Source organism: Uloborus diversus, chromosome 6 (assembly GCF_026930045.1).
Source record: "Uloborus diversus isolate 005 chromosome 6, Udiv.v.3.1, whole genome shotgun sequence".
Lineage (NCBI taxonomy): Eukaryota > Metazoa > Arthropoda > Arachnida > Araneae > Uloboridae > Uloborus > Uloborus diversus.
The window spans coordinates 134,627,523-134,655,158 of record NC_072736.1 but is presented as its reverse complement, the minus strand read 5'-3'; the positions used below and the strand labels follow the sequence as shown (position 1 = coordinate 134,655,158).

The 27,636-nt window shown below is 33.5% G+C and overlaps 1 protein-coding gene and 1 non-coding gene across 2 annotated transcripts in view; both read left to right on the top strand.

Annotated features, from left to right (window-relative positions):
* The window catches only part of LOC129224994 (uncharacterized), a 49,649-nt gene extending 22,953 nt beyond the window's left edge, over positions 1-26,696 (top strand). The window contains exons 2-3 of the mRNA XM_054859542.1: positions 24,006-24,083; positions 26,363-26,696. Of these exons, the coding sequence (XP_054715517.1) occupies positions 24,010-24,083; positions 26,363-26,696 (408 nt within the window). The 5' untranslated portion in view covers positions 24,006-24,009. The remainder of the gene's footprint in view (positions 1-24,005; positions 24,084-26,362) is intronic.
* LOC129225328 (small nucleolar RNA SNORD82) lies at positions 5,087-5,165 on the top strand. The gene has a single exon (XR_008580737.1). It is a non-coding gene; the product is annotated as a small nucleolar RNA SNORD82 (small nucleolar RNA).
* Positions 26,697-27,636: the final 940 nt, after the last annotated feature.

Here is a 27,636-nt window from a genome sequence, read left to right as displayed (position 1 = left end):
GAAAAGAATCTGATAGTACGCTTTCTTCTCCTTGCTATTTTTTATTACGTAAATTTCTGCTGTCAAAACTAACTTAACTCAGTTAATGACCATAAACAACAAAACATAATTATGGTTTACACAGTTCTAGATGTCTGAAATTTAGAAGATGGCATTTTTTGGGAGCCAGGTTCTCTGATATTTGCATTTAATAAAATAAAGCATTTAGTTACACAAAGTAAGTAAACATTGCAAGATAAGAGCCTACTAAAGCTTTTCGTTCTTTGGAGATAATTAAAATAATTATCCACAAATATTTCAACTTTCTTATTTGGGGTCTCAGTACTTTTCCTGCGTTGACGATCATGCGAAAACAGCTCCGTTTTTTTTTTTTTTTTAAATTGTCTAGTTAAGGAAATATTTTGGCAAGTTGATTTTTTTGTGACTACAAATACATATATGAATTTATAATGTAGTACAGTGAAACCTGTGTAAGTTGACCACTCACGGTGCATTACTTTAGTGGTCAACTTAAGCAGGTGGTCAACTTACAGAGGTTGATTTATATGGTAAGGGGTAATTCTGTGCTTGAAAAAGGCGGTCAGCTTAGCCAGGTGGTCAACTTGCAAGGGTGGTCAACTTCACAGGTTTCACTGTACCTTCAAATTGATTTTTCACTCAAAAATATTAAGACTGATGCAATACGCAATATGATTTTCCTCCAAATCGTGAAAAATGAATATTTTGCTGCGCGCAGGATTCTAAATTAAACAGTGGGCTTACATTTTACAAAATTGGCTTAAACTACAGTCAAAAGTAACAGACACAAATGCTATACATCTTTTTTTTTTCTCATAAAGTGGTAATATTTTATATAGCAATAAGTGTTAAAATTTTGTATTAAAATCATAATTATGATAGAAAAAACTGTCCTTTAAAAAATGTTTTTCGACTAGTTTTACTTAAATTGATGTATAAGTCCTAGAATAGTCCCCAAAAATATGTACGCAAAACTTCAGAAGAATAGGAGAATAATTTGTTTAAATATGATGCAAATAGTCAGAAACTTGACGTTTTGAGAAAAACGAACGCGTTCAAAGTTAAAACTCACAAAGGTCCCGCGTGTAAACAGTTTCTACTATTTTAATACAATAGGATATCAGGGGGTCTCAGGATATACCAGTAAATCCTGAGACCCCTTATTAGAGTTTGTTTGTTTTTAAATCTCTAATTGAAATATACGTGAGAAATTAATTGCTTAAACAAAACAGAGCGAACTCCAGTCAGCGGATGAGTCATTTCATCATATAGTGCGCAATTACTCCAGAAATCAAACAAACAAATAAACAAGCTGAGCCATACATAAAAAGTAGTCGAAAACTTTGTACTGCATAGTGAATAAAATATGACAACGTATATAAAGTACAAATTCAAAATGAAAAAAGGTTAAAAAACCAGCAAACAGCTGTTTCGGCACTCTAAAATACAAGTGCCATCATCAGTGCAAATAAAAACGAAGACAGGTTCAACCCGACTAAAACACAGTCGAGGCGAACCTACGCTGAGCCATATTTGCAATTAATATCCGATTTTCAACAGCCACTGCTGAAATTCAGATGTTGTTATTCAAGTTAATAAATAACCTTCAAGTAACTCAGTTAACAATGTTGTGTTCATCATGACTTTTCATTCTCAAAGAGCAACAAACACGAATTTGGTTTTAATAACATAAAAGTTGACTTACCTATAAAATGTTAATCCATGGGGATCTTTTTTGAACGTCTATTTGTACAGTTGAAGTTTACACAAGTCGCCATCAAGTCGAAATTCCTTCTAATGTCGATAAAATAAAATGACAAATTCAGTATCTTACAACATACCGACAAAATTTCTTCGTGCACCTGAGATGGCGGCGCGGTTACGGTGATAACTTCAAAAAATTCACCCTGTATACTCCATCCCGTTATTCCTACATCCATGTGAACAGGTGCTGAAAGTTACCATCTATTTTTCATTTGCAGAATATGAATTTTCAAAGTTTTGGGTACATAAGTAAACAACAATTGTTCGGTTTGGGGAGGGGGGGAGGAAGAATTGATTGCTGGCTTATATGAATAGAAAATTAATTTTTTGACTCACATTTTCATTATTTTATCCTGAATATTTTTCAAAGCATGTGGAAGAAAGTATTGCTTTGGTAAAGCAACTACAAAATAACTTTTAGTAAAGCAAGGGTGTCTATCCCCCCCCCCCAAGACCAAGAGTGCACCCCTCCCCAGAAAAAAGAGAAAATACCTCTTAAGACACCCCGCCCCCACCCCGAAAAAAAATCAATGGTGCAGTCTGCACCATTACGCTCCCCTCCCCCCCCCCCCCAGGTGGGCGCCCCTGAGTGCTGTTGCTTAAGCAAAACAACTTTTCGACAGCCTGCGAAAAATATAAAAGTATATTGTTGCCTTTTCTATTTACTACTGACTTTTCGAATTAGACTATAACATTAAAATTCACTGGACTTCAAACCTTAAAACTGTTTTCAACTATCAATTTTTTATTTCGAGGTAACAAATTTGGCAAACCTTCTAATGTAAAACAGTTTCTTCGTTGTCAGTGTTTCTTTAAATAATGCACGATTACATAAAGTGCACATTTGAAAGGAAAAGTGGGGCAAAGTTGAGCCACTTTTAAACGACATTTAAAATTTCCTCCCCCCCTTTACTACATCAAAAGGTATTATTGAAACTGAAAAACACGGGCGGGGGGGGGGGCTGTGTCTGCGAAACTAGGGAGACACCTTACAAAAAAAAAAGAGTAATTTTGTCGCCTAGGGATAAGGGCAAAAATTAGAATTTCATTACTACACTAAAATGTGACCCTAATTACAATAATTTCAGATATTTACTTATTTCATGCAAAGCTATGAGTCATTCCGATTTTTGAAAAAAAAAATAAGATTTTAACCCCATGAAATTAAACAAAACGTTATTGACATTTGAAGGGTTTGCCGCAACAGAGTTAACTCCATTTTTTTTTTGTCGTTTGACTCAGCAAGGAGCTATCTCAAGTTGATAATTCTCAAGTTCATTTGGTTCAACAAGGAGTTATCTCGGGTTGACATCACGTTATTCGCTAGAATGAGTTAGCTGCTTCATTCGCTTGAGGCACGGAGTTAACTCCAGGAAATTTCCCACCAATAAAAAAAATGAATTTAACTCTTTGTTGCTGCAAACCCTCCATTTTCAAAAACTCTTCACATTTGAACTAAACAACCGATAGACAATAAATACAGCTTCAACTGCACGCTGTAACAATTAACGTAAATGACTGACTTTTTTTCATCAGACAGAATCACATATTACGCAAAAACCAGAGGAGTCGGTATGACCTGTCTGTGCGGTCTTGCCCTACTTCCCCCTCATCATGCCATGTCCACTTATTTTCATTTACGAAATCACTAGAATCTTCACTTATCTTTACTAATAATAAAGCTGAAAGTCTCTCTGTCCGGATATCTCTCTGTCTGGATCTCTGTAACGCGCATAGTGCCTAGACCGTTCAGCCGATTTTCATGAAATTTGGTACAAAATTAGTTTGTAGCATGGGGTGTGCACCTCGAAGCGATTTTTCAAAAATTCGATTTTGTTCTTTTTATATTCCAATTTTAAGAAAATTTTACCGATCAAATTATCACAATGTGGACGAATAAATTAAAAAATTATCATACCGTGGAACCGTAACATATGCAAGCAAATAAATATAGCAAATTGCCCAGAAATTCATTATCCATTATTTGTAAATATACAGGCAAACCGAATGACCTTTTAATTTTCTACTACGGGCAATGCCGTGCGGGTACCACTAGTTCCTTTATAAAGATTCAACACCTCAAACCATTTTCATTCTATATTCGCACTTGCATCTTTGCTCTTGCATTGAGTAAGTTTTTAATTTTCCGTAATTGAGAATCATCTAAAATATAAAAGCATTTGTACACTGAGTTTACGTTTGGCAGATTATAGTAACATGTCAGCAATAGCCGTCAGATATGAATACACGTGCCAGATTTAACCATTCTTTACTTCCAAAATAATCCTTGCTATAATATACTAGCCATACTACCATGAATGTAGAATGGTACGCATTTGACACTTTTTTAACCATTTCCAAGTTGCTAGCATATATTCGTAGCTAGCTTACCGACGAGCGGTACATCTCATACAGGCACCATAGTAGCACATCTCAAAAATTTAGGAAAACATACGAACTACTGATTTAAAATCTGAATTCAATGCTAATTCTTGACATAAAACTTGGAAAGTTAATTTATGTAAGTGACACATTATTAAAGTATCATAATTTAGAAGAAAAAAATTCAAAATGTAATTATACACTATTAATTCAGGCTAAAAAGACACCAGAAAACGAACATCGTAAATGGTTTGTTTATATTACAAACCATTCAATCATATCAAATATGTTTGTACATAATTGAGAATAAATCAGCCAAAAACTTTGTAAGACTTTTTTTCAATAAGATGTGCCATTATTCTGCCGTGCTAAGTGCTTTTATCTGCAGCTGAGTTCAAAGTGAGAAATTGCCGTTTAAAGTTGTGTGGCTCCATGTATTTGAGTCAGATGCAACTTTTTCAGAATTTTTTTAGGAATATTTCCCATACACAAATGACCATAAAACATTGTATTATGTGAGATATGTGACAAAGAACCACCTGCTGACTGTAACTCAATTTCTATAAAAAGTGCAGATACGACTTTTGTGGTTGGCACGGCAGTATTCTTGTCGGTAAGCTTTTTGACATTGTAGTGTATTTTCGAGCACAAACAACAAAGGGGAGTGCATTTATTTCTGACTAAGTACTTTCCCACGGGATATTTTATCCTGATAAATGCAGTATAATAAAATATCAGTTTGCTTTTTTCAATAATTTACAACAGTAGCAGAATGACGGAGGATAAGTAAAACTCCTGTATGTATTTAAGGAAAGACTTCAACATGAATTCATTATTAAAATGGATGAATTTCAGGTAAAAAGCCTTATGGATAAGTTTAGTGGCAACATTAATCTAGTGACACAATTTAAATCCCTATAAAAACACAAGTGATGTACTTTTTAGGTACTTAATACTGAGAAATGATTTTCTACTAATATTTCAAAACACAATTAGTGTGTTCAACAATTACAGCAATCAAGTAACTAATTGCAAGATTTATATATAACCACGCAATTTTTCGTACTTATCCTTAAATTGAACATTTACATGCAATTTTGCAAGTAGAAAAAAAAATTCGAAAAATTATTTTCGGTCATATTTTTATGATTTAAATATTTCTTATATGTCTGATCCAACTCTGTGAGTAAGGCTAGCTATTATCATAACTTATGGAAGGGTACCATGGTTGATTTTGTTATTGTATATTGATATTCATTTTGACCAGTACCTAATATCCAAGAAAGACCAATTAACAGAACAATAAACGCTTGATTCAAGATATACCCCAAAAGAAATGTTTCGTCAATTCCCCTAAACTTGCTTTTAACTATACATTTACGCAACTGGAGCATGTATTCTACAATTTGTCAAAACATTTTACTAAAACTTTAATGTCTGCTTAAACAAAGACATTACTTCTGCAGACATCATTAAACGAGGCGACTACGCTTCCTGAAATAATTACGCACAATATTTCAGGCAGAGAGGGAATATATAAATTAGTTTCATGAAAGGATTTTATTTAAAGCTAAATATTTTAATTCTCTATATTTTCCGATAATTCATTAATATTAGAAATTATTAATGAATTATCGGAATTAATACTGTTGAGCTAAAGATAAGTTGTGCCAGATTTAAGTAGGTATTAAGTAAATTAAAACTATAATATGAGGATTATTCCATTACCCATTTTATCTCCTGAATTGTTCCATCCTTAACTTCGCTATCTTGAATGTGTGACTGTTAATCAGGATTGAGCTTGAGAATGGTTGCTATGTTTGGCAAATATTAGCCAATTTGGCGTTGTTTTTTAAATCACACTTGGCAAATTAAAAGAATATCAAAGTACCAATTAGTGTGTCACTTTAAATGTTTTGTGGGGAAAATACGGGGAATGTGTAATAAAAATTCAACTTTGGTTATACCATTGAAGCTTTGAAAAATACCATGGACGAAATTTTAAACGCAAAGTGTCAAAGTTCTAATATTAGGTTTTATTATGGGTAATGATTGACTAAGTGTTATTATTTATATGTGTGTCTATTGAAATCTGAGGTACCATTCTTTTTTCTTAATCTGTTCATTTTTGTTCTTCGTATAGCATGACCATGAAAAGAAGGCGGATAGTCTTGAAGCAAAAACATCATTCGTATCATTTGTGATATGTTTCTGGTATTATTTTGGAATAAATAGGACTAGCGAGACCGTGCCTCTTATTACTTCGTAACTTTCTGGCAGAGTCTACCTATTACGAATGATACAAATGATTTTTCGCTTCAAGGTCATCTGCCATCCGTGGTCAAGCTTTAATAATCCAAACTGGTATTTATTTATTTATTTCAATGAGCATGCTGTTGCTCAAAATTCTAAAACTCTCCATTTTGAGGGGGGAATCTGATCTCCTTACGTAAGATTGAGATTGGTATAAAACGAGAGAAATGACAATGGCAGTGGACTGTGCAAATTTTCATTTCAAAAGATGGACTTTGACTAAACAAAGGTACTTCTTTTTCACTACGCATCAACTTTTATGAAAGTTACTTCCTGTTCTAAAGTGACGTTAAGGTAGGCGAACACCCTAATTTTCGAAAAAAAACCGATTTTGAAATTTTGAGAAATTTAGAGAGCCCCAGTGCTCTTCTTTCTAAATCAGTAATTGTTTTTTTTTTAATCGGTGAATTATTGAGAAGACTAGAAGAAATTTACTAAACTCAATTGCTCTGCTTATAACTGAAATTTACTTTTTCTTTCTTGATTTTCTCATAACCACGTTTTCAAGTTTTTATTTACGCCAACAGCTCTATCGAAAAAAGTATTAACTCTAACTACTTGAAACTTAGCAAACATGGTGATTGAACACATTGCTGTGATTATGAACCTCAAAAAGTTAATGTGCATGCAATATGTGGTTTTTAAATAATGATCAATTAAACTTAGACGGCAAAAAACACGTTTTTCGGTGGAAATTTTCAAGCATTTACCCATAAAACCTGTTTTTAGTTAATTATTTATAAATTGGAGGGTCATATCACTCTCTGGTATCTCACGAAGAGATAGACACAAAACGTTCTAAAAATAATTCAAAAGTGAATGCACTGGAAGTGTTAAGGTAATGGTAGTTTTTTGCTAAAAATACGGCTTTTTTAGTAAAAAAACACCTATCGATTTTTTTTTCAACAAACAAGTATTCAAAATATGTTATTTATGTCATATTTAATTATCGTATAAAGTTTTAGAAAGGTGCATTGAATATTGAAGAAAAAAATATTTAAAATGTTCGCCTACTTAAATGACTTACACCACTATCATTCTTAAATTTACGATGAGTGTACTGAAAGAAACTCAAATACATGCAAAGGCTGTTGTGGAGTGAGCGATGCGCCACCTACCCGAAAATTGTGACTGCTGTTAACAATCAACGGCCTGGAAACTGACTTACGCCACTGTAGTTATCACCTGAGCAGCAATTTTGGCTAATGGACAATTTTCTTGTGCTCCTATTGAACAATATAAAGTGTTTTTGCAATATTGGTACATTTAATAGTGGAGCTCAAGGGAAACCTAAATTCAAGCTTAACTCAATTTGTAAAATTTTTGGCACCTCTCTGTCATTTAAACCCCTGTTCATAACCATATTTATGAGTGAAATTCAGTTTTATAGTAAAATGCATAGTTTTTATTAAGTGTTATGTGTTATTATTCGTGAAGTAGTCTTTTCAGTAGAACTTGTAACATGCATGCAGCTTCTGTTCCATACACTGCACAGAAAGGAAAGAAAACACTTCAAAAATGCTTTGACATAATTCTTGCTGATTCTGATGTAAAATGGCCCCTGAATCCAAATATGACCTTCGTTTTCCTCAGTCACGTCCAACTTTTTAGAAATGGCGCCGTTTTTTTTTTTTTCTCTCCGATTGTTTTGTAGTCATTATTTTTATTTGAAGGCGAAGAGGGCATTATATTACCAATTAACTCTTGTAAGGGGCTACTGAAAAAAAAATGGGGGTTCCACTTCCAAAAAAAATATTATGTGATGGGGAAAAACGGTGGCCATATTTGGATTCAGAAGGTCATTTTATATGCTAGAATTAGCAGGAAATGTGTCAAAAGCATTTTGAAGGTTGTTGTTTTTTTTCCCGCGCGATTTTATTTCAAAGAAGTAATATTTTAGAATTTCATCCTCAAGAGGGAAAAAGACTGCTTTTTGAGACTTTATTACTTCTAAAAACTGAAAAAGTGAACTTAATTTTAAAAATAGTGATTGCTTCCGGCTGAAAAACCGACATATTCTTCCCTCCTTTTATTAGTGGTTTTGAAAAAAGGTTGCAAAAAAGTTTGAAGCTTCTTTGATATCAGTTAATAAAACCTTTCTGATTTATTAAAGGAGTGACATAAATAATGCATAAAGAGAAGAAATAAAAATATTTTCATTTTTGAAAATCAAACTGTAAGCTCTTTATCATTTTCATAAATTATTCAACATTTCAATTTATATTCATAAAGTTCTCAGAAAACTGCACCGTTCGCAGCATAAGATGAAATAGAGGTGCTGTATCTGCACAGAATTATCAACAAACGTGCTCAAGATTCAATTACATTTCAATTTGAAGTGAATAAATTTTATTTATTGAGATTTTGAAATTTGATGTAATTTTTTCTGAGCAGAATAGATTTTCTTTCTATTTAATATATCTCACTTGAATGCTTTCAGCTAATTTACAATGAAAATAAGTTGAAATCTTAATAACTTTATGAAATAATCTGAATAGTGAATGTTAGTGCATTTCAAGTTAAATACAATATAGTTAAGCATAATTTACTGGGAGTTTAACATAATTTAAAGAAAACTTAAAAAGAAAATACTTAAATATTCATGTGACAATATTCATACGTTATAAATTGTACAAATTCTTTCAGTGTGTATTTTTGCAAGGAATAACTATTTCTTCAGAAGAAACAATTTTTCAAAATGCATCACTTGCAGACCGTAAAATTTCAATATTCTTAAAGAAAGAAACTGAAACAACATATTCAGATCAAGATTAAAAATTGCATGTTTTGCAAAACTTGAAGCGTTATCGAAGCGTCTCTGAATTCAGCATTCCTATAAAATATAGTAACTCTCAAGCAACACTTATAAGTGTTGCTATGCAAATCTTCTGAATTTCAACTACAAAATGTGCTTTTAAATTATGGATGAATAATTAACGTATACATTCTAGTTACTTTATGTAGGGTTGTTTTCCCATTTTTGAATAATTGAAACGACAAAATGTATACCCTTTTTTACCAAATTCGAATAGAACAATACGTTACGTTAAACGAACAGTTTTCCCTAAACAAAAGTAAATGTTTCTCTCGTTTGCCTCGCAAACATTTCAATTTAAACATTTCTTTGTATTCACAGTGAGTTTGAACCCCTTTGGGAAATTAACGAATTCCTACCAAATCATAATATTTTCGTGTTTTACTGAATTCAAAATACGGAAAGTGCTTCTGAGCCACGTAAGTATTGTTCAAATAAAAGATCTATTTCAATACTTTAAAATTACTATTTTTAGAGAAAGTTAAAGGTACACAGAAAACGATAGTTTCTGAAAATGCCAAGATGTTTATGAGGAGTTTTAGGGGTAATAAATTGCTTAAATTGTGTTTTTTTTTTTTTTTTTTTAAATAAATTTTAAAAGCATGTTCAATTTTTTTCACGGTAAAGTACACCAAAAAAGGACGAAAAAATTATCTCTGTGATAATGCAAAATAATTTGCAAATTTATATTTATAAATTTTACAAGGACAAAATATTTTTCCTGAAAAATATTTTTTTTAATTTTCTTATTTATTTATTTATTTTGTTTAAGCGTTAAATTTACATTTTTTGTGTGTATGCGTGCGTATTTAAAAGACATTTTTAAGTTCCACAGTCTCACTACATTTTAAGTGAAATTTTTCTGCATCTTTACTAAAAATAAAGCTAAAAAGTCTCTCTGTCTTGATGTCTGTCTGTCTGGATTTCTGTGACGCGCATAGCGCGTAGACCGTTCCGCCGATTTTCATGAAATTTGGCACAGAATTAGTTTATAACATGGGGGTATGCACTTCGAAGTGATTTTTCGAAATTCTATTTAGTTCTTTATCTATTTCAATTTTAAGAAAATTTTACCGAGAAAATTATCACAACGTGGACGATTAAATTACCAAATTATCATAACGTGGAATCGTAACATGGGCAAGCAAATGAACCTAACAAATTGGCGAGAAATTCGCCATCCATTATTTGTAAATATACAGGCGAATCAAATGACCGTTTAATTTTCTACTACGAGCAAGGCCGTGCAGGTACCACTAGTATCAAAATAAATCATATAAAGAAATATTTTATCTTTTTTTTTTTCAATTTTAACTTATTTTACCGTTATTACATTGCAAAATACAAAAAAGCGGTTCAAGATCTATATGTGTGGTCAATATATTTATCAACTTCTCCCCCCCCCCCCGTCCTTTGAAATCAATTTAAATAATTTGCTTTGTTTAAAGTTAAACATATATTAGAAGAATATTAACAACGTTGAATGAAACTGCGCAAATAGCAATAAGAATTATTACATTTTTGACTTACCGCATAAAGCAGGGGTTCCCAAACTTTTTCAATTCATAGCACCCTTTGAAAAAATAGAAGTTTCTCACTGCACACACGTCTATCTCCATTATGAATATATATTAATACCGTGGACTCTTCGTGGAACCCCTCGTTTGCCCTTTCAACACTCCAGGGTGCGGTTGCATCCATTTTGAAACACCTCTGGCATAAAAGTTAAAAAATGCATTTGTAACTCACATACGTTTAACCTTAATTTTTCAGTTTTAAGTCTTCTTTAGAAATAAAACTTTTACGCTTAGCAATATTATGCAACCCCAGGTGGTTTCTTTCACAAAACAACGTCGTCACTCTTTGCACGTTAATGCAATTAAACTAACTTTTAACATTTCGCTAATTCTACACAAGTTCCCTCTTGAGTCAGAAACTAAAGTTCTATCCTTAATTTACAACACGGAGCAGAAACTAGATGAATAAAGTTTAGTAGATTTGTATCTTCAAATTATTTCCTACCTCTGTCTCGCTTTCTGTGAAGCGAAACATTTAATTCATAATGAGTATACATCTTCTGAAATACAGGGTGTCCAAAAAGTCCTTGACACATTTAAGAAATTCATAGGAAACCAACAAAATGTCGTATGAATTTGCGGTTTGCACCATAATACTTCACAGGTTCAAGAATTATAATGACATCGGGAAAAAAAATTGAAAAGGGGAAAAAAAGAGGAGGAAAAAAGGCATGTCGCAGCCAGAGTGTCAGTATATGCTATGCTCGTAATTCTTCGTTTAGTAATTTTCATTCCTTTTTGCGTTTTCCCATGTCAACAAAAGCGATTTAAAAGTAAATTCAAGTATGGGAAAATGCAAAAAGGAATGAGAATTACTAAACGAAGAATTACAAGTATAGCATATACTGACACCCTGGCTGCTACATGCCTTTTTTCTTTCTCTTTTTTTCCCCTTTTCATTTTTTTTTTTCCGATGTCACAAACATTCTTGAACTGTGAAGTAAAATGGTGCAAACCGCAAATTCATACGACAATTTGTTGGTTTTCTATTTATTTTTAAAAGGTGTCAAGGACCTTTTGGACACCCTGTATATTCAGTTGTAAAGAACTTTTGCTTAAAAAGATGTGTAAAATGTTTTGACGCACGGGTTACGTTCATATAAGATTTTAATCACAAAAGATGTTAGAGAACGATTTTTTTAACTAAAGTCTTAAGTGTTTATAAGTGCAAGATTCAAACTATACGTGCCTAAATATATTGTCTATAAAGAATTAAATAAAGTGGGCGGGTCAAATAAAGCCATGTAGACCAATAAGGCCCAACCCCAGTTTTCTATTCAGGATAGTAACAATTAGATAGATCGTCATTTTATCGTTCTCAAAAAGACTAACTAATGATTAGGACTTATAAACAAGCAGTTTGTCAAGCAAAACATATTTTAAAGGGGTGAGTTGATCATTGGGAATATTAGTTTCTTCTGCAACTTCCAAAAGTCGACATGGTAAACTGATTTTACACACTGGTGCTGTTTGGAGTGTTGGGTTGATTACCTCCGTAATCTCATAGACAGCTACGTTCTTAAAATGGCTTTTTTAGTGCTAATCAATAAATAAGCAAATTATAGTACTCAGATAGAGTGACAATTTAACTGTGTTGAGTATAAACTTCATTTCGAATCTTATTTCTTTAAACGAAAAAATTCCCATTTCGCGCCTGTATTTTTTTCGAAAGCAGTTAGTTTGAAACTTGATTCATCCTAATGTTGGTTTTATTGTAGAATATCTTTAACAAGTTTCGTTAGTTCAGTCAGCCAATGTGTCAATAATTTATGTTTTAATACTGACCTTTTTAGTACTAAAGTTGAGAACTGAGGCTTAATCGTTGATCTTAACAAATATTAATAAAGCAAGCGAATAATTTGATTTCCAAAATTTCATATTCGGAAATTAGTAAATATATCAGAAGTAAACTATTAAGAAGCATTAGTTCTACAAATACGTTATCTGAAAGTATTCCAATAAGTATCTAACTTCTGGTTATTCTTTCTCAATTTTTATGCTTTACTAAAGATTCAAGGATCCGATATTGCTTTAGCGAAATTTAATTTCAGGCATTGGTACTACTTCTTATTACTACCTCTAGCCAAATATTCAACTCACTCCAATACTGAGTGTGAAAATAAATGTCATGAAGATCTCAAGATTGCAGAATTCTCTTGTGAACGCTGCAATAATTATTTTTGTAAGTATAATGATGCGTAATTATTTTCGGTTTGAACTCTTAAATTCCCTTCTCTTATATCTTTTATCACAGAAGACTACTGAAAATGAAATATCCGACCACTGTATGATACATGACCGAACATTGCATCTCTATGGCAGACTACTGGAGCATATGCTAGTATGAAAAACAGCTTGAATTTTCGAAGAAAAATTTTGATGTTTCTGAAACAATCAATTGAAATAGAACCTGGGTAATATAGAATTCAGTTTTAAAATGTTTTTGCTGTAGTACTAATTGCTGAAATTCATACTGGTATACGAAAGTGCACAGTCGAGTTCTTAAAAGGCCAACTGCTGATGTTTTTACCCTATTTTGCTTTTCAGCACGAAGGAATTTCTTTCTTTCACGTTTTTTGACATTGCAATTTTTCAAACAGTATGTTTAAATTAAATTTACAACTGTGCATATATCTTACTGCATGGATCCCCAACATTTCGATGATGGCTTTGTGGCGTCATTTTACAGGGTTGGAATGTATTAGTAATCTTGTCGCATGATATTTACTGTAAATCTCTACATAGTATAAAATGAAGTGTCCAAAAAGCGTCTGTTTGTTTGAACTCGCAAAACTCGAGAACTACCCGGCCGATTTCGCTGAAATTTTCACAATTTCTTCCTTTAAGTTCTGAGAAGGTTTGCAGACCAGTTCGAAAACAATTCGATGAATAGTTCTTTTTTATTCCAATTTAGGCCCAATTTTCACATAAATTCCCGAATATGGGGGTGAAAAATTACTCGCAGTTAGTAATATTATATATCGTTGGAAAGGGAAGAATTTTCCGCGTTCTACGCAATTTGTTCCAACGCTCTAACTTAATTGCGGCGGGAGTTATTTACGATTTTAGCTCAAATTTGTTTAGGCTTAGCTGAAATTTAGGCACTACTTTCTTCATTTAATTTATCAATAAAAAGTGAAGGAATTGTCCTACAGTTTTCTTCTTGACACCATTGAAAAAAGCTACCTTTTTTACTCCAGATCTAACTCGACCTATGGTCGGAAGTTTAACCCTCTATCTCCATTAGAAAAAAAGTTACAAGCGAATGAAATGAAGTTCAAAAATCTGTTCTCTATTCAAGTTTTTAACCATTTTATTTTGCGTTTCCACGGTAACGCTTTTTGAATCCATTATTTGCATCTTTCTCATTTTCAATTCTGAAACTTATTTTATTTTGTGTTTCTATGGTTACACTTTTTAAATCCATCTTTCTCATTTTATTTTAATTTCTTAAAAGTATTTTAATATCTGTCGTCATTGTTTGGAGGGGAAATTTTGCATGATGATTTTTTGCTTTTATTTAAGCCTGATTGTTGAATATACGTCACTTGACACAATTTTCGTTTTCAAAATAGACCGGGAAAAGCCGGGCAACGCAGCTAGTAAACTATATGAACAGATAATAGGGAAAATGTGCAAAATTTTAGCTTATAAACACATAAAAATCAACTATAGAACATAGAAATCCAAATGGGGGGAAAAAGATTTTTCAAAAATACATAAAAACAGCAATGCTTAAAAATCAAATTAAAATCGTTGGTAGCAAAAACTTGAACTCGTCAGAAGCAAATACAAATTTCATCTATTTGGTCGTCTAGAAACACTTAATTTTGGTGTTTATATATCCTAAAACCCCTGCCTGCTGAATAAAATAGTAAACATTAAAAGGCTTAATTTCTAAGAAAAGATATACGTGAGTTCTATACAAAATTGAAAAAAAAAAGTACTGGGGCTGAACTTCCACGAGCTCGCAAGCAAATAAAACCTTGGGTAGAATCCATGTCTATTCTACAAGGGGCGTAACATGATGGTCTCGGATTTTATTGAATTTAACATATGTTAAAGTTCATACAAAATTAAGAAATACTTTTTTTTTTTTGTTTTTGTTTTTGTTTTGCCCAAAAAAATTCCTGAGCCAAGTTACAAGCCGCCAAAGATGGCGGTCCGGTCATGATTTCTCACTTGGAATTTTCGTCAAAATATTTAAAGTACATTATCTCAGAAACGGTAGAACACATTTTGTTGCGGTTTGTTTTATTTAAAAAGATTTTTTCCTGTTTAAAAACATATGCAACATTTTGAAAAATGTGCTTTAGTTTTTTTTTCCACAGTCTTTTGGAAAAAAACGTTTAAAATATTTTTTTTTTAATTTTTGTCAAAAATGTCAATTTTAAAAATTTTTATTTTTTACAATTTATTAAAGTTAGGGGCTACGTTTCCTGAAAAGGAGAGCTTCCACTTTTTCGTTTAACAGAATTTAGAGGCATTTGAAAAAAAATAGGGATTTTAAGGAACTCCTTTCGTAATGGCAGACCTAAAAATCAAAAAAAAAATCGCAACAAGTGGCCAGAAAACACTTTTAATTAAGTTATATAGCGAAATTTTCATTTTAAGTCTTCACTTTATCCAGGAGTTTTATTTTTTATGAAAACCAGAACGCGGTCTCCAGCCGATTCGCTGCATTTCCCCACGCAAACTTTCAGCGTAACGCCGAAAGAATCGTTAAGCGCAGGGGGTCATCTTGTTCTCATTAAACTCAATATCCTGTATAAAATGGCGACTCAAAATGAAAGTTTCGCTATATGACTGAATTAAGTGTTTTCTGGCTACCTGGTGCGAAAAAAAAAATTTGAAATTTCGGGTCTGCCTTTACGTAAAAGTTCATTAGAAACCCTCATTTTTTCAAATGCCTCTAAAATCTGTTAAACCAAAAAGTTGAAGCTTTTCTTTTCAGGGAACATAGTGCTCAGTAGTACTAATAAACTAAAAAAAAAAATGAAAATTTTTGAAATTGACATTTTTGAGAACAATCAAAAAAATTATCTCAAAAAAATTATCAAAAAATTAACTTTTTTTCTTTCAAAGGACTGTAGGGGGAAAAAACTAAAGTACATATTTCAAAATGTTGCATGTGTTTTTAAACGAAACAAAATACCCTTTTAAGTAAAAGAAATCGCAACAAAATATGTTCTACCGTTCCTGAGATAATGTATACTTTAAAGATTTTGACGAAAATCCCAAGTGAGAAATCATGACAGGACCGCCATCTTTGGCGAACTGTATCTCAGCCCAGGAATTAGGCCAAACAAAAAAAAGTATTTCTTAATTTTTAATGAATTTTAACGTATGTTAAATTCAAAAAAATCCGAGATGTTACAACTCTTGTTGAATTGACATGGATTCTATCCTTGGATAAATAATATTCGACTACTGCTGAACATAATTTAAATACTTTTCAATTGAAGTAAACGCTCTTCTTTGGAAAACTAAAGTTAACACTTGAGTTGAGCAAATGGTTTTCCAATGCAGTTTCTCAGAATAACATTCTTTGCCGTGCTTTTATCTAACATCTTCTCTTCACAGAAAAGATTCAGAATTCCTCGCCTCTGTTACTCTGTTTGATATCAATGCATGGATATTGATTTCCTCCGCATTTCACAAAGACCGTTACTTACAATAAAGCCTCTGTTTAATCTTGAAATATTGAGTATGGGGAGTGTTCGAAAACTTCTCGATGGGAATAAATTACGAGTGAAGTACGGAGACATGTAAAGGAAGGAAACATCCTTTTGACAGGTTGCTCAGCCCTGACGAAGATTGAAGTTCAAGGAAATGGGTCTTCGGGAACATTGATAAAAATGGAAACTAATCGCCTTGAGCCGTTTTAAGTAATTTTAATGTATTTGCAGCAGAATAATCGATGACAATATTCGAAAATTACTAAAATTTAATTTGAGAGTGATTGATCATCAGTAAACAACGGTATTTTATTCAAAAAATTGTATGCTTGTTCATTAACTATGTCTCTTTTAACATTTAATTAGGATATTATATTTTAAGGTTCAAAGCAAAAATGAACATGGCGTACCATACGCTTTATGTGTCATAAAATAAGAATAATTTCGTTTCCAAAACATTCAAGAATTTAAATTTTACATAAAGGATTGGAATATCTTCCTAACTGTAATTAATCATCTATCGGAAGGAATTACAAACGCATTCAACAATTTATTTCTTAAAACATTCATTATTATTTATTTTTGCTTGCCAACAAAAGAAGGTTATCACAAAACTAATTTCAATATTCATTTTCTCAAAATAATACTTTCGAAGGAAATATAACAGAATCGTCGTCAAAACAGTTTTGATGAGGTGGAAGTTTTAAAAATTGGTTCAATTATGAACAAGGAAGAAACACATGGAATGCCCTTCTCAAATAATTAAGTTCACGCAATGATTTTTTTTCTTTTTTTTTCCAGTAATGTAGGTCACATTGCGTGATTGGTATTTATTTTATTATGAAGTAAATAAGTAAACACAAAACTTTTTTTCGTGAGGAATTCTTAACTTTCGTTTATTGTCCGTTTTCCACGAGAAGGCACTTGAATCCGCCTTCGTCACGTGGTATCCGATGATTCCATTTCGCTGTTTTCAACAGAAGGCATATTCGGATCATAGCATTTTTTCGGAAAAGCAGCAGTTTTTAAAATGTAAATAGAACTCTGCGTTCGAGAAGGCGGGGTGAAGTTCCTTCTCGTGGGAAACACCCAATACCATCTGTGAAGGTATTATTAATTGATATTTTACATCAACCAAAATTGATGCTGGACTATATTTCCCACGAAAATATTCGTCTTTTCCTTCTTCTTCTCCTCCTCCTCCTCGTCTTATTTTTCTCCTCCTCTTCCTCCTGCTCATCATCATCATCATTTTCTCCTTCTTCTTTTCCTCCTCCTCTTCCTTTTTGTCTTCCTTTTCTTCTTACCCTCCTCTTATTCTTCTTCTTCTTCTACTCCTTCTCTTATTCTTCTTACACCTTCTATTTATTCGTGTTCTCCTCCTCCTCATCCTCTTCCTCTTCTTCGTCTTCGAAACACTGAATGAAATTCTCTTCTTCTAGGCGCCATATTAAAGTTTGTTCGGTTAAAACTATCGTATTTCAAAATGATGACTTGCAACAGTATTTGAATTCTTTTAAAAGGTTTTGAAGTGTTAATATTAGTGTCATTTAAACTCTACAAAACATAATTTAAAAAGAAATACTTTTAGCAGTTTACTTGACTAAAACTACTAGTACTTGTAATAATTCTTGTGTGCTTCCATAATCAAATTAATACGCATAACATGTTTAACTGTTTTACTTGGAAAACGATGCAAAAAGTTTTGCCTATTTCAGATTTTAATACCCCTCTCTTTAAATGAACCCAAAAACGAACAAATGCGAAATGTTTGGAACAAAATACAGTCGGACCCAGATTTAACGAATTCATCGGGACCAAAACTTTTATACGTTGAATCGGGGTTATTCGTAATATCGGGGTGCGATTTCTTTTAACTGCACTTACTTTATCTAAAAGCTACAATAAGTAACTGCACAAAAATATCCAGAATTAGAAAGTGTACACTTTTTATTCAGCACCCGCGACTTATTACACTCTAGTAAATTTGAAATTTCACTGTGCTGAGTAATAGATGTTTGACAATTTCCTTGATATTTGACTGAGAAATAGATCTCTTTCGACTTAATGGACAGAAGAAAGTACTGTTTGATTTACAGCCTGCTGCATGAGATATGATTTTACTTTCCATTCCGTGTAAAGTATTAGTAAAAGTAACTGTAAGTTTTAACGAGTTTCCTTCTCGGCTTTCTGCAACAGAATCGGTATTCTTTGGTTGCCCCCTTGCCCAAACATTGTAGATTCCAAGAAAAGTCTATTTTTGCTTCGGACAAGATGGATACATTATTTGGAAAACAATCCAAAATTTCCAAACTCAAATGAACAAAAAAAAAATTTTCGGCTGTTAAAATACTTCGTTAATTCGGGGTTTATTATTCGGTAAATAGGGGGTTTTGCCTTCATTTTAGTCGGGGAAAAAGAAAAATTATTTAAACCGCGAAATTTGTTAAACAGAGGTTGGTTAAATCCGCGTCCGACTGTAATCTATTTAAAAGAACCAAAAGGCTTGCTTTTTGGCACCTTTGAACGTGTAAAATTCCGTATGAGTATGACTGACATTTTTGATCCAAAAAAAAGAACTGAAGTGAAGATGTGAGCGAAAAATATGTACTTTTTTTTCTTTATACATCGTACTTTTAAAACTCAAAGATCGCAAAATACGAAGAAACTATTTCTAAATTTCGTTCCTTGAATTGTTTAATGTGTTTGTTTGACACTTTTGTGTCAGAAATGTCATTCTGTCATATATCTAACAATGCGCGAAAAAAAAGATAAAATAAAACATTTGAAATTCTTATTGTCAATAATTCGTCGTCTTTGAATTGTGTGTACTGACAATGATGTGGGAAAATACATGTTCGAATGAGCTTCACTTGAGAAACTTCAATTTTCATTCTAAGTAAGAAATGTCATTCCAATACGAATGAACGCGCGATAATCAATAAAATACATTTCCAATATTTCATTACATCAAATTATGAGTGTGCGATTTATAGAAAGCATCAAAGGCTTGATAAAAATGGCTTTTTAACCAATAAACCATATTTATAGCAGGGGTGCCCCCCTAGGAGCAAAGGTGCACCCCCTAAATATTGCGATGACTCCCCCTTAAAGAACAAGAGCCCCCAAAGTGAAAAATACCCCTCAAAACACCCCCCCCCCTGAAAATTTCAATGGCACAGTCTGCGCCATGACTCCCTATCCGTTGTTTTCACTTTAAAAAAAAAAATTCCCATTTTAAATTATAAATTAAGTATTTTTCTTCACAGTGGTCAGACAATAAACCTTCATGTTTTGATTATCACTTTAAAAAAAATAAATAAATAAAAACTGATACCATAATCCATGATTATTTTATTGCACCAATGACAATCCAGTTTATTATCTATATACTGTATGAGCTTAAATTAACCTGTTTTTTGTACTTATTCCTAGATATTCTCTCAGATTATAAAGAACTACTCTTAAAACATATTTCCTTAATAATTCATGTAACACACTTAAAATACAGAAATATTCTGAAATGTATTGTTATCACGTGTGAAATTCTAAGATTTACGTTTAATTTCCCATTGTCGTTCCTCTGAATAGAGCTATACTTTCCACTTCATGAGCTTGATGGTGATTCTTTAATTTAACAAGCACAAGCAAAGGATTAAGGCAAAACATCTATCACACGCATTGCAGATGACCCAAAATGTAAATGAAATGCCTTGCAAGCTGCAGACGAATGAAATAGCGATGTTTTAAATTTCTTGCCAAGTCTTTAAATTTAGCGATTTTTCTTGGGATTTTAGTAGACTTTAAGACCCCATATCTCGAAAACGAGGGGACGAGGACACACAGTTCATGGGACAAAAAAATGTCTAAATATGCTCTTTCGAATGCGACCATTTTGAACTTTTTTCATGTTACTGAAGCCGTGCAGTTCCCTGGTAAGAATTTCATTCATATTTGAAGTAAGTCCCAAAAATACTCTATAAAATGTATTTATTAAGGAATGGTGAAAAAGCACAATACATTTATCATAACTTTTATTTTAATCTTATATTCTTTTTTCGTGAGATAATTTAAAACCTCCTCTTCATATACATGAATGACTTTAAAAATATCAAATGCTAGCTTGTACCTGTTTCGATCTTTCTATGAGCCAAGGCAGGAATTTTCTCTCTAGAGGTTTCCTAATAAAGATTTTTGCAGCGTTGGAAGTGCTGATCAAACCATGATCCCCTTCTGCACTTTAATAAGACCTTTCTAGCCCTCTTAGGGCTAAAATTAAGGGTACCTATCAAGAAATATTACTTCTATGTTTTAGAATTTGAATGCATTTTGTAAATGCTTCCTAAACTATAAGCAGTTCACTGTTTTGTTGAAATCTAACCAGCTTGGGAAAGCTTAAATACTGTTTTTTCTTCTTTGATTTGCAAGGGGAAATCATGCACTGGACTTCTAGCAAGGGATTTAACCCCGAACCCCTTCCGTGGCTGTTCCAATGCCTGCCGCTTTCACTCAGCAATTTTTCAAGTTTTATAATTAGCTTCAGCAATAAAAACCCAGAATTAGGGTGGTTTTTCCTTTCCCCAGAAATTTCCGCTCGGGTCCAATGCCCCTGCTTGCTCCCCCTTAAATCCGGCATTGGATTTCGGCCAACTTTCCCCTACAATTTAATTTAGCTGAAACTAAGAGAAAAGTAATATTGAAATAAAATGGACAGATTTGTAGACGAGCGTGATTAAATTTACGGGGAAACAAGACATTTGAGGCAGTGAGAAGCAAAGGGATGCAAGTGGACATTTTCAAGTTTTGAGTGAAACACGTTTAACGATAACGTACTAGGTAGAGTGTCATTGAATTTCTTTCTAAACCATGCTGTAGAGCTGCACGTACCAGGGCTACTAGTACCATCTCTTGCCCCAAGACAGAGGAGAGGTTCGCCTACTAATTGTACTTGTTGTCTCTAAACTTTTAATTTTGCCACTTACATCCCTTTGCTTCTCAATGCCTCATTTGTATTAAGTAACTGTGTAATACGTAATTTAGAGGCTCCTTTGCTAGTTCGGGGGCCCTGGTAAAATGATTCGAATATTCTCCCGCCTATCAGTTCCTGTTTGCATTTTTCATTTCAAAAATAAGCAGAAAATCACAAAAAGATATTAACAATCCGTCGTTATACATTAAACGAGACCAACAATGCACGATTGTTGACACTTACCACAACAATTCAAAAACCGGTTTAACTGTTGCTTGTTTGTTGCAACAATGCTTGGTTTCTACAACAGAGTAAAAAAAATTTCAACTCGTCACTTTTGAGTGGATGGGATAACTTGCTGTTTGAATTCCAACTCATGCGATTAAAATTTCAACTTTTTGTGGAAAATCTGCGAAAAATTGTGAGTATAAGCTTTTTTTTTTTTTTTTTGCAATGATGCAAGACTGTTTTATAGTTTTAATTTTAGCATTTATTAAAATATTTATATTGAATTGACATTTTCCGGGCCTAGGAATTTCAGATCCACATGAATGACCGGCCGTCAATAGAAATCAGTATACTGTAATGAAATAATTAAAATTTTATTTTCTGTGAATCTGTCAATAGTTTACAGTGAGAAGAATTATATTTTTCAAACGTGTCAAATTAAATTTTATGATAATGAAAACTACTTATGCTTTTGAATGTGCTGGTTTGAAGCATGGGCGTCCATTTTAAAGGGCAGTGGGTGCTCAAGCCCCCCCCCCCCCCCCACCCCCTTAGAAATTAGAACTTCCTTGCTTTAAGTACTTTTTCTCTTCACAAAAATGTAAAAACATTTCGTCTCCAGCCATTAATGAATAAGTTATTGAAAATGTCAAATTTTAATAACTGTACTCTGTACTGAAATCGGTTTTCATGGGGAAAATATCCTGCTAAAGCATTGGGAAAATATCTGAGCCGCCTCCCTCCCCCTTAAAATTTTGCATATGGACGCCCATGGTTTGAAGTGTTTTAAGCGCGGTATAATGCAAAAAATACGACTATTTCAGTTTCTATCTTTAATAGTAGTTAAAAAAAAAAACTGATGTAAACATTTGAAGGTCGATGGGTTTAGTTTCAAAGTCTTCGACCTCCGACCCACTTGGGGAAGTCGAAGATGTGACACTGGCTGTAACCAATATCAAACGATTTTAATCTCTATCTTCATACCAAACTTGCCACACACAATCGGGTGTATTTGCGGATTCTTTTCATATTTTAACTTTGATGGCATTTTTTGACTAGTGAATTAGCCCCCCCCCCTTCCAGACAAAACTCTAACTCCTCCGCACGAGTAACTAACTAAACTAAAACCCGCGAGTCTTTTATCGCTTCTGTCGGTGTCCACAAATGTTAATTTTACTGGTCTTTGCAAGCAAAAAGTCAAATCCTCTCTGAAGAAATACATTATTTGTTGTGATCCTATTTGGGAAAAGCTCTCTGTGTGTGTCTCTCGACTCGTTTTATTTAAAAATAGCTAAAAGAGACAAAATAAAAACGTGTGTCACAGTCAGTAACATGGCAAGATACTTCTCCGCTAGCCGAGCGCAAGCGATAATCGCCAAATAATTGCGCCCAACTCCAAGTGGTTATTTTCCAAATTGATGTAGAAATCAGCCAATTTTCCTACAATTTTTTCTGAGCGTATTCGCTTGTCGTTGGGCGTAATCATTTGACGATTTTCGCTTGCTCTCGGCTATCGGATAAGTAAGTACCCATGGCAACAAATATTACGGCAGCAGTACAGTTACAAAATGTCGCCAAACGGAATATCCTTAGTTTACAATACAAATACATCATGTTCCCAATCAGGGTTGCCAGACGTCACGGATTTCAAGGGCCAGTCCCGTGTTTTGAAATATTGTCCCTCGTCCCGGAGAACTTCCATACGGGGCGGCTAATGACCGCTAGCTGATAACAGTATTTTACAGATCGAGAAATTATTTTAAGGAAAAAATTAAGTAGAACAAAAAATGTGAAATAATGAGCAATAAGAAAATCATGTGGCAGCAAACGCAAAAATTACTTTTCTTTTGATTTGGTTTGTATGTTTTTGTTTTAACGGCAGACCATGAGGAACCGAATGGTTGCTTCTTCTTTGATTATTGACTAATGTTGGAAATATATCTCTGCGCATGCGTCGTCAATCGCAATGAAAACGATTTTAAAATTTTGATAGGTGACATTTTGTGAGGATTAATGCTTTGCTGCGAATGAATTTTTCAGATTTATCATGAATAAACGTCTCAAAAATCCACTCCCCCCCCCCCTTGTTTTTTTCCTGTCCCGTGTTTACTCTTCTTAATTCTGACAACCCTGTTCCCAATGTACCCCTTGTTCTAGCCCTGCTCTACCCCAATCTACTCTAGCCCTGCAGCTCTTCACAATTCTTATGTCTGTTAACGGATTAAAAATAAATTACTCATACGATTTTTTTTTTTTTACAGGAAAATGATCTTCATTCGTAAATCTCCATCGGGCATCTACGGGATGACCGTGAAATCTTCTTATGACGACAATCGCAGGTAAGTCAAAAATTTAAAAAATCATTTAAAACTATTGTAAATACTGCATGTCCACTTTAACATCACTCTGATAAGAAGAGTATTGGCCGAGTTTATTTCTGCAAGATTTGAAACAGTAGGATTGTTAATATTAATAACGCCCAACAACTGTTGTGGGCCAAAGCAAACCGGCTTCGCTCACAATAGGGAAGTTTTCGATTTTCCAATTTGTTTTTTATATGATAGAGTAACATGTATGAACATCATAGGCGAAAAAAATTGTGCGATACGATAAGTAGTTTTTTTTTTAAATTATTTTTTAATGTTCAAGCGATTGTGACGTCAAATGGCACAGGAAGTGACGTCATACGCTCTTCCGCCACAGGAGAAGCCGAAGGACGTGCAGTTGGCTTCGAAGACGAAACGTAAGGCTTACCTCCTCGCGTTTCTGGAACATTAAACCTCTCATCCTCCCGGAAATATTCGAATACCATCATTAATGTTACTTGAGGAAGATTATTAGATTGTGCTTTAACGAATCCGGTCTCCATAATGTGTTCAAAAGGGTTATTGAGTATCTAAAAAATAAAAATATCAGCGCGCTCAAAATGTCCGTAGCGAAAACAAGGGATCTTGGGCGGAAGGCTGCCCATTAGTGCCCTGTGACGTAAGCTCGTGACGTTTCAGAAGAGCGCACTTTTGCGCGTGGATTTTTAAAAATTCATTAAAAATCAATCACGGTGTTTTAAAATTCGGCGATGGTGAATTTTTTAGTTTTTAGGGTCAATTAACAATATCCAATAGTCAAAATATGAACATTTAATAGGTTGCAATCGGTTGCTCATCGGAGCTCTGTTCAAATTATTAGAGCCTCACTATAGCAACCGTGGTTCCGTTTCGCTTCTGAGTGTAATGACTGAGAATTATTGAACAAGAATTTTCATACCGTTCAACAAGTATTCAAGTTTCAAACACGAGTTTGGAATAAAATAATGCTTAAAAAAATTGTTCTTTTTATCTTAGTGACAGATGAATATGAAACAACAGAAAAAAAAAAGTTGTTTAAAAGAACTTTTAAAACTCAAATTCTTAACGTAACACATAAATCTTTTCGATATTTATGGTTTCGTAAATTTTGTTGTATTCAGTTGAAAAAATTAGTTTCATCGGGAAAAAAAAGAAAGCTCTAAACTTATTTGGGAAAGAAACTAAAATTTAACAGAAACATCGTTACATTTTGGCCATTGAAAGATTTACTGCAAAAAAGAAGTAGCTCCAATTTTTAATTTTCAAAAAAATCCGCCCATTAAAGTTCAAAAAACGCATCAAATTTTTTTTCATAACTTCTCCTGTACTTGGGAGCATATACGGAGAGCTACACTTACTGGCCAATAAATTAGAAACCTTTGAGAGGAACTTCTTGCCTTTCTTGCACTGTGCAAGGGTCTGAAGGGAGTATCATGATATGGAACATGTTCTGCTGGCATGGAAGTGGTGCCCTGGTGTTCCTCGAGGGTAAACAAACAGCCATGCGATTCCTAGATATAATGGCAGATCAAGTGCACGTTGCATATAACATTTTTATCCTGTTAGCGACGGATACTTCATAGACGATAATACAACTTTACATCGTGCCAGAAGTGTTGAAAATTGGTTCACTGAGCATCAGGTGACTTCCAACCCCTTTCCTGGCCACCGCATAGCTCGGCTTTTAACCCCATAGCAAGTGTGTGGGATATGGTGGAAATACGCATCCGACAGCACTCTCCTCTTCCATCTAATTTAAAAGATCTAAAAAGCTGCATAGCCAATGCATTTATACTCTGGATGTAAACCAGAAGCTTGTAGACTCGTTGCCCAAAGGAATCAGAGCAGCTATCCATGCAAAATTTGGTCCAATAAAATATTGATCTTGGGTTTCTAATTTATTGGCGAATGAGTGTATTAAGATATCATAAAGAAAAAAGTGGATTTGTGTTTAAAGCTTTAAATAAAACCTTTCAAAAATTTTGAAAACGTTGCTACTCCGTTTTGCAGCAAACCCTTCAATTGGTTAACTATGATTAATTTCGAAAAGCAGAAACCACGCCTTCTAGTTCTCATTATGGGTCATCAGGTATGTTAATCGTAGTCCCTTTCAAAGCTAAAACCGCTGTGATACATATGGAAACTAGAAACACTACATGATAAGAGCATAAAAATTCTTAGAACAAATAAATTTACCAAGTTTCAAAAAATTTAAATCGTGCAATTTAACTCATACTTGGGTTTAAACCTTTCTCTTTCTATTTTTTTTATAGCTTCAATGGATTAAAAGTTACAAAACTTATTCCTGGATCTCCTGCTGCGGACTATCTTGCTGAAGGGGACGTTATTACACAAGTCAACTACACTAAACTCCACCAACTAAATATTTTCTTTGCTCTCAAGGAATTCCGCCGGGAATCTAAAAAGCCAAAACTCATACTTAAAATCACAGAAAACAAAGCAAAAAATATCATTCTGGATGACGTTCAACTTATCTTAAAAGACATGGTTCGACTTGCGGATTTAGAAGCCCAATTCGCTACAAGAATGGATGAATTGAATTCCATAAATATCAACAATTCTGGCTCAACCCTTGAGCCAGACTAACGACCAACAAAACACTAAAAAATCAAAACACAAACCGGCGAAGTCCAAAGTTGCAGCAACATTTAGAAGGTAAATTTGATTTCTTTCTTTAAATTAAATTGTTTTGATGTGACAGTAGAACTAATTCAGTAATATTACTTACACCAGGGGTTCCAAAACTTTTCCGATTCACGGCACCCTTAGAAGAATTAGCATTTACTCACGGCACTCTAGTGACCCTAGTCTATATCTATTGTATTATACATATTGATATCGTGGATTCTTCGCGGTACTTCTCCCCCCCCCAGGAGTGTCCCGAACACAAATTTTTGGGAGGGATGAAATACTCAGTTTGCCAAATGGGACTCCAAATTTCGCCGAATGATGATGATTTTGCTAAATATTCAGACTAAAATTGCCGAATAACGAATTTTTAGGAGGTCACACTGACCTCCCATGACCTCTCATCGGGACGGCCCTGGATCCCTCTGCGGCACCCACTTTGAGAACTCCTGACTTAAACTTTTCTCACGAATAAATTAATGCTTCCCTATAGATATATCTGCTTTCAAATGTATTCCAACAAAAACAAATACTCTTGTGGTACTCATTAACATAAAATATACAGTACTTATTAACATCAAATATGATATTAATAGCATCATATTATTTCGTGAAATAAAAACTACAAAACATATATAATAACCTCGACAAAAAATGTCGGCATTAGACCTTCTACAAGTAAGGGCAAAACTGGAGAATTCTTTAGTCACCACTGGTCGGTTAGCCGAATGCCATCAGTCGTCACTTTTTGCTAAAGTGACCATTTTTTTGAAACTCCAAGTGCTGAACGGTTTATTTCTTTATTCGCTGAAATTAATAATCTTTGAATGCATTAATTGATGTAATATTCATATGTTTTAAATAAATTAGTTCATACAAGGCAGACTCTTGATTTTGG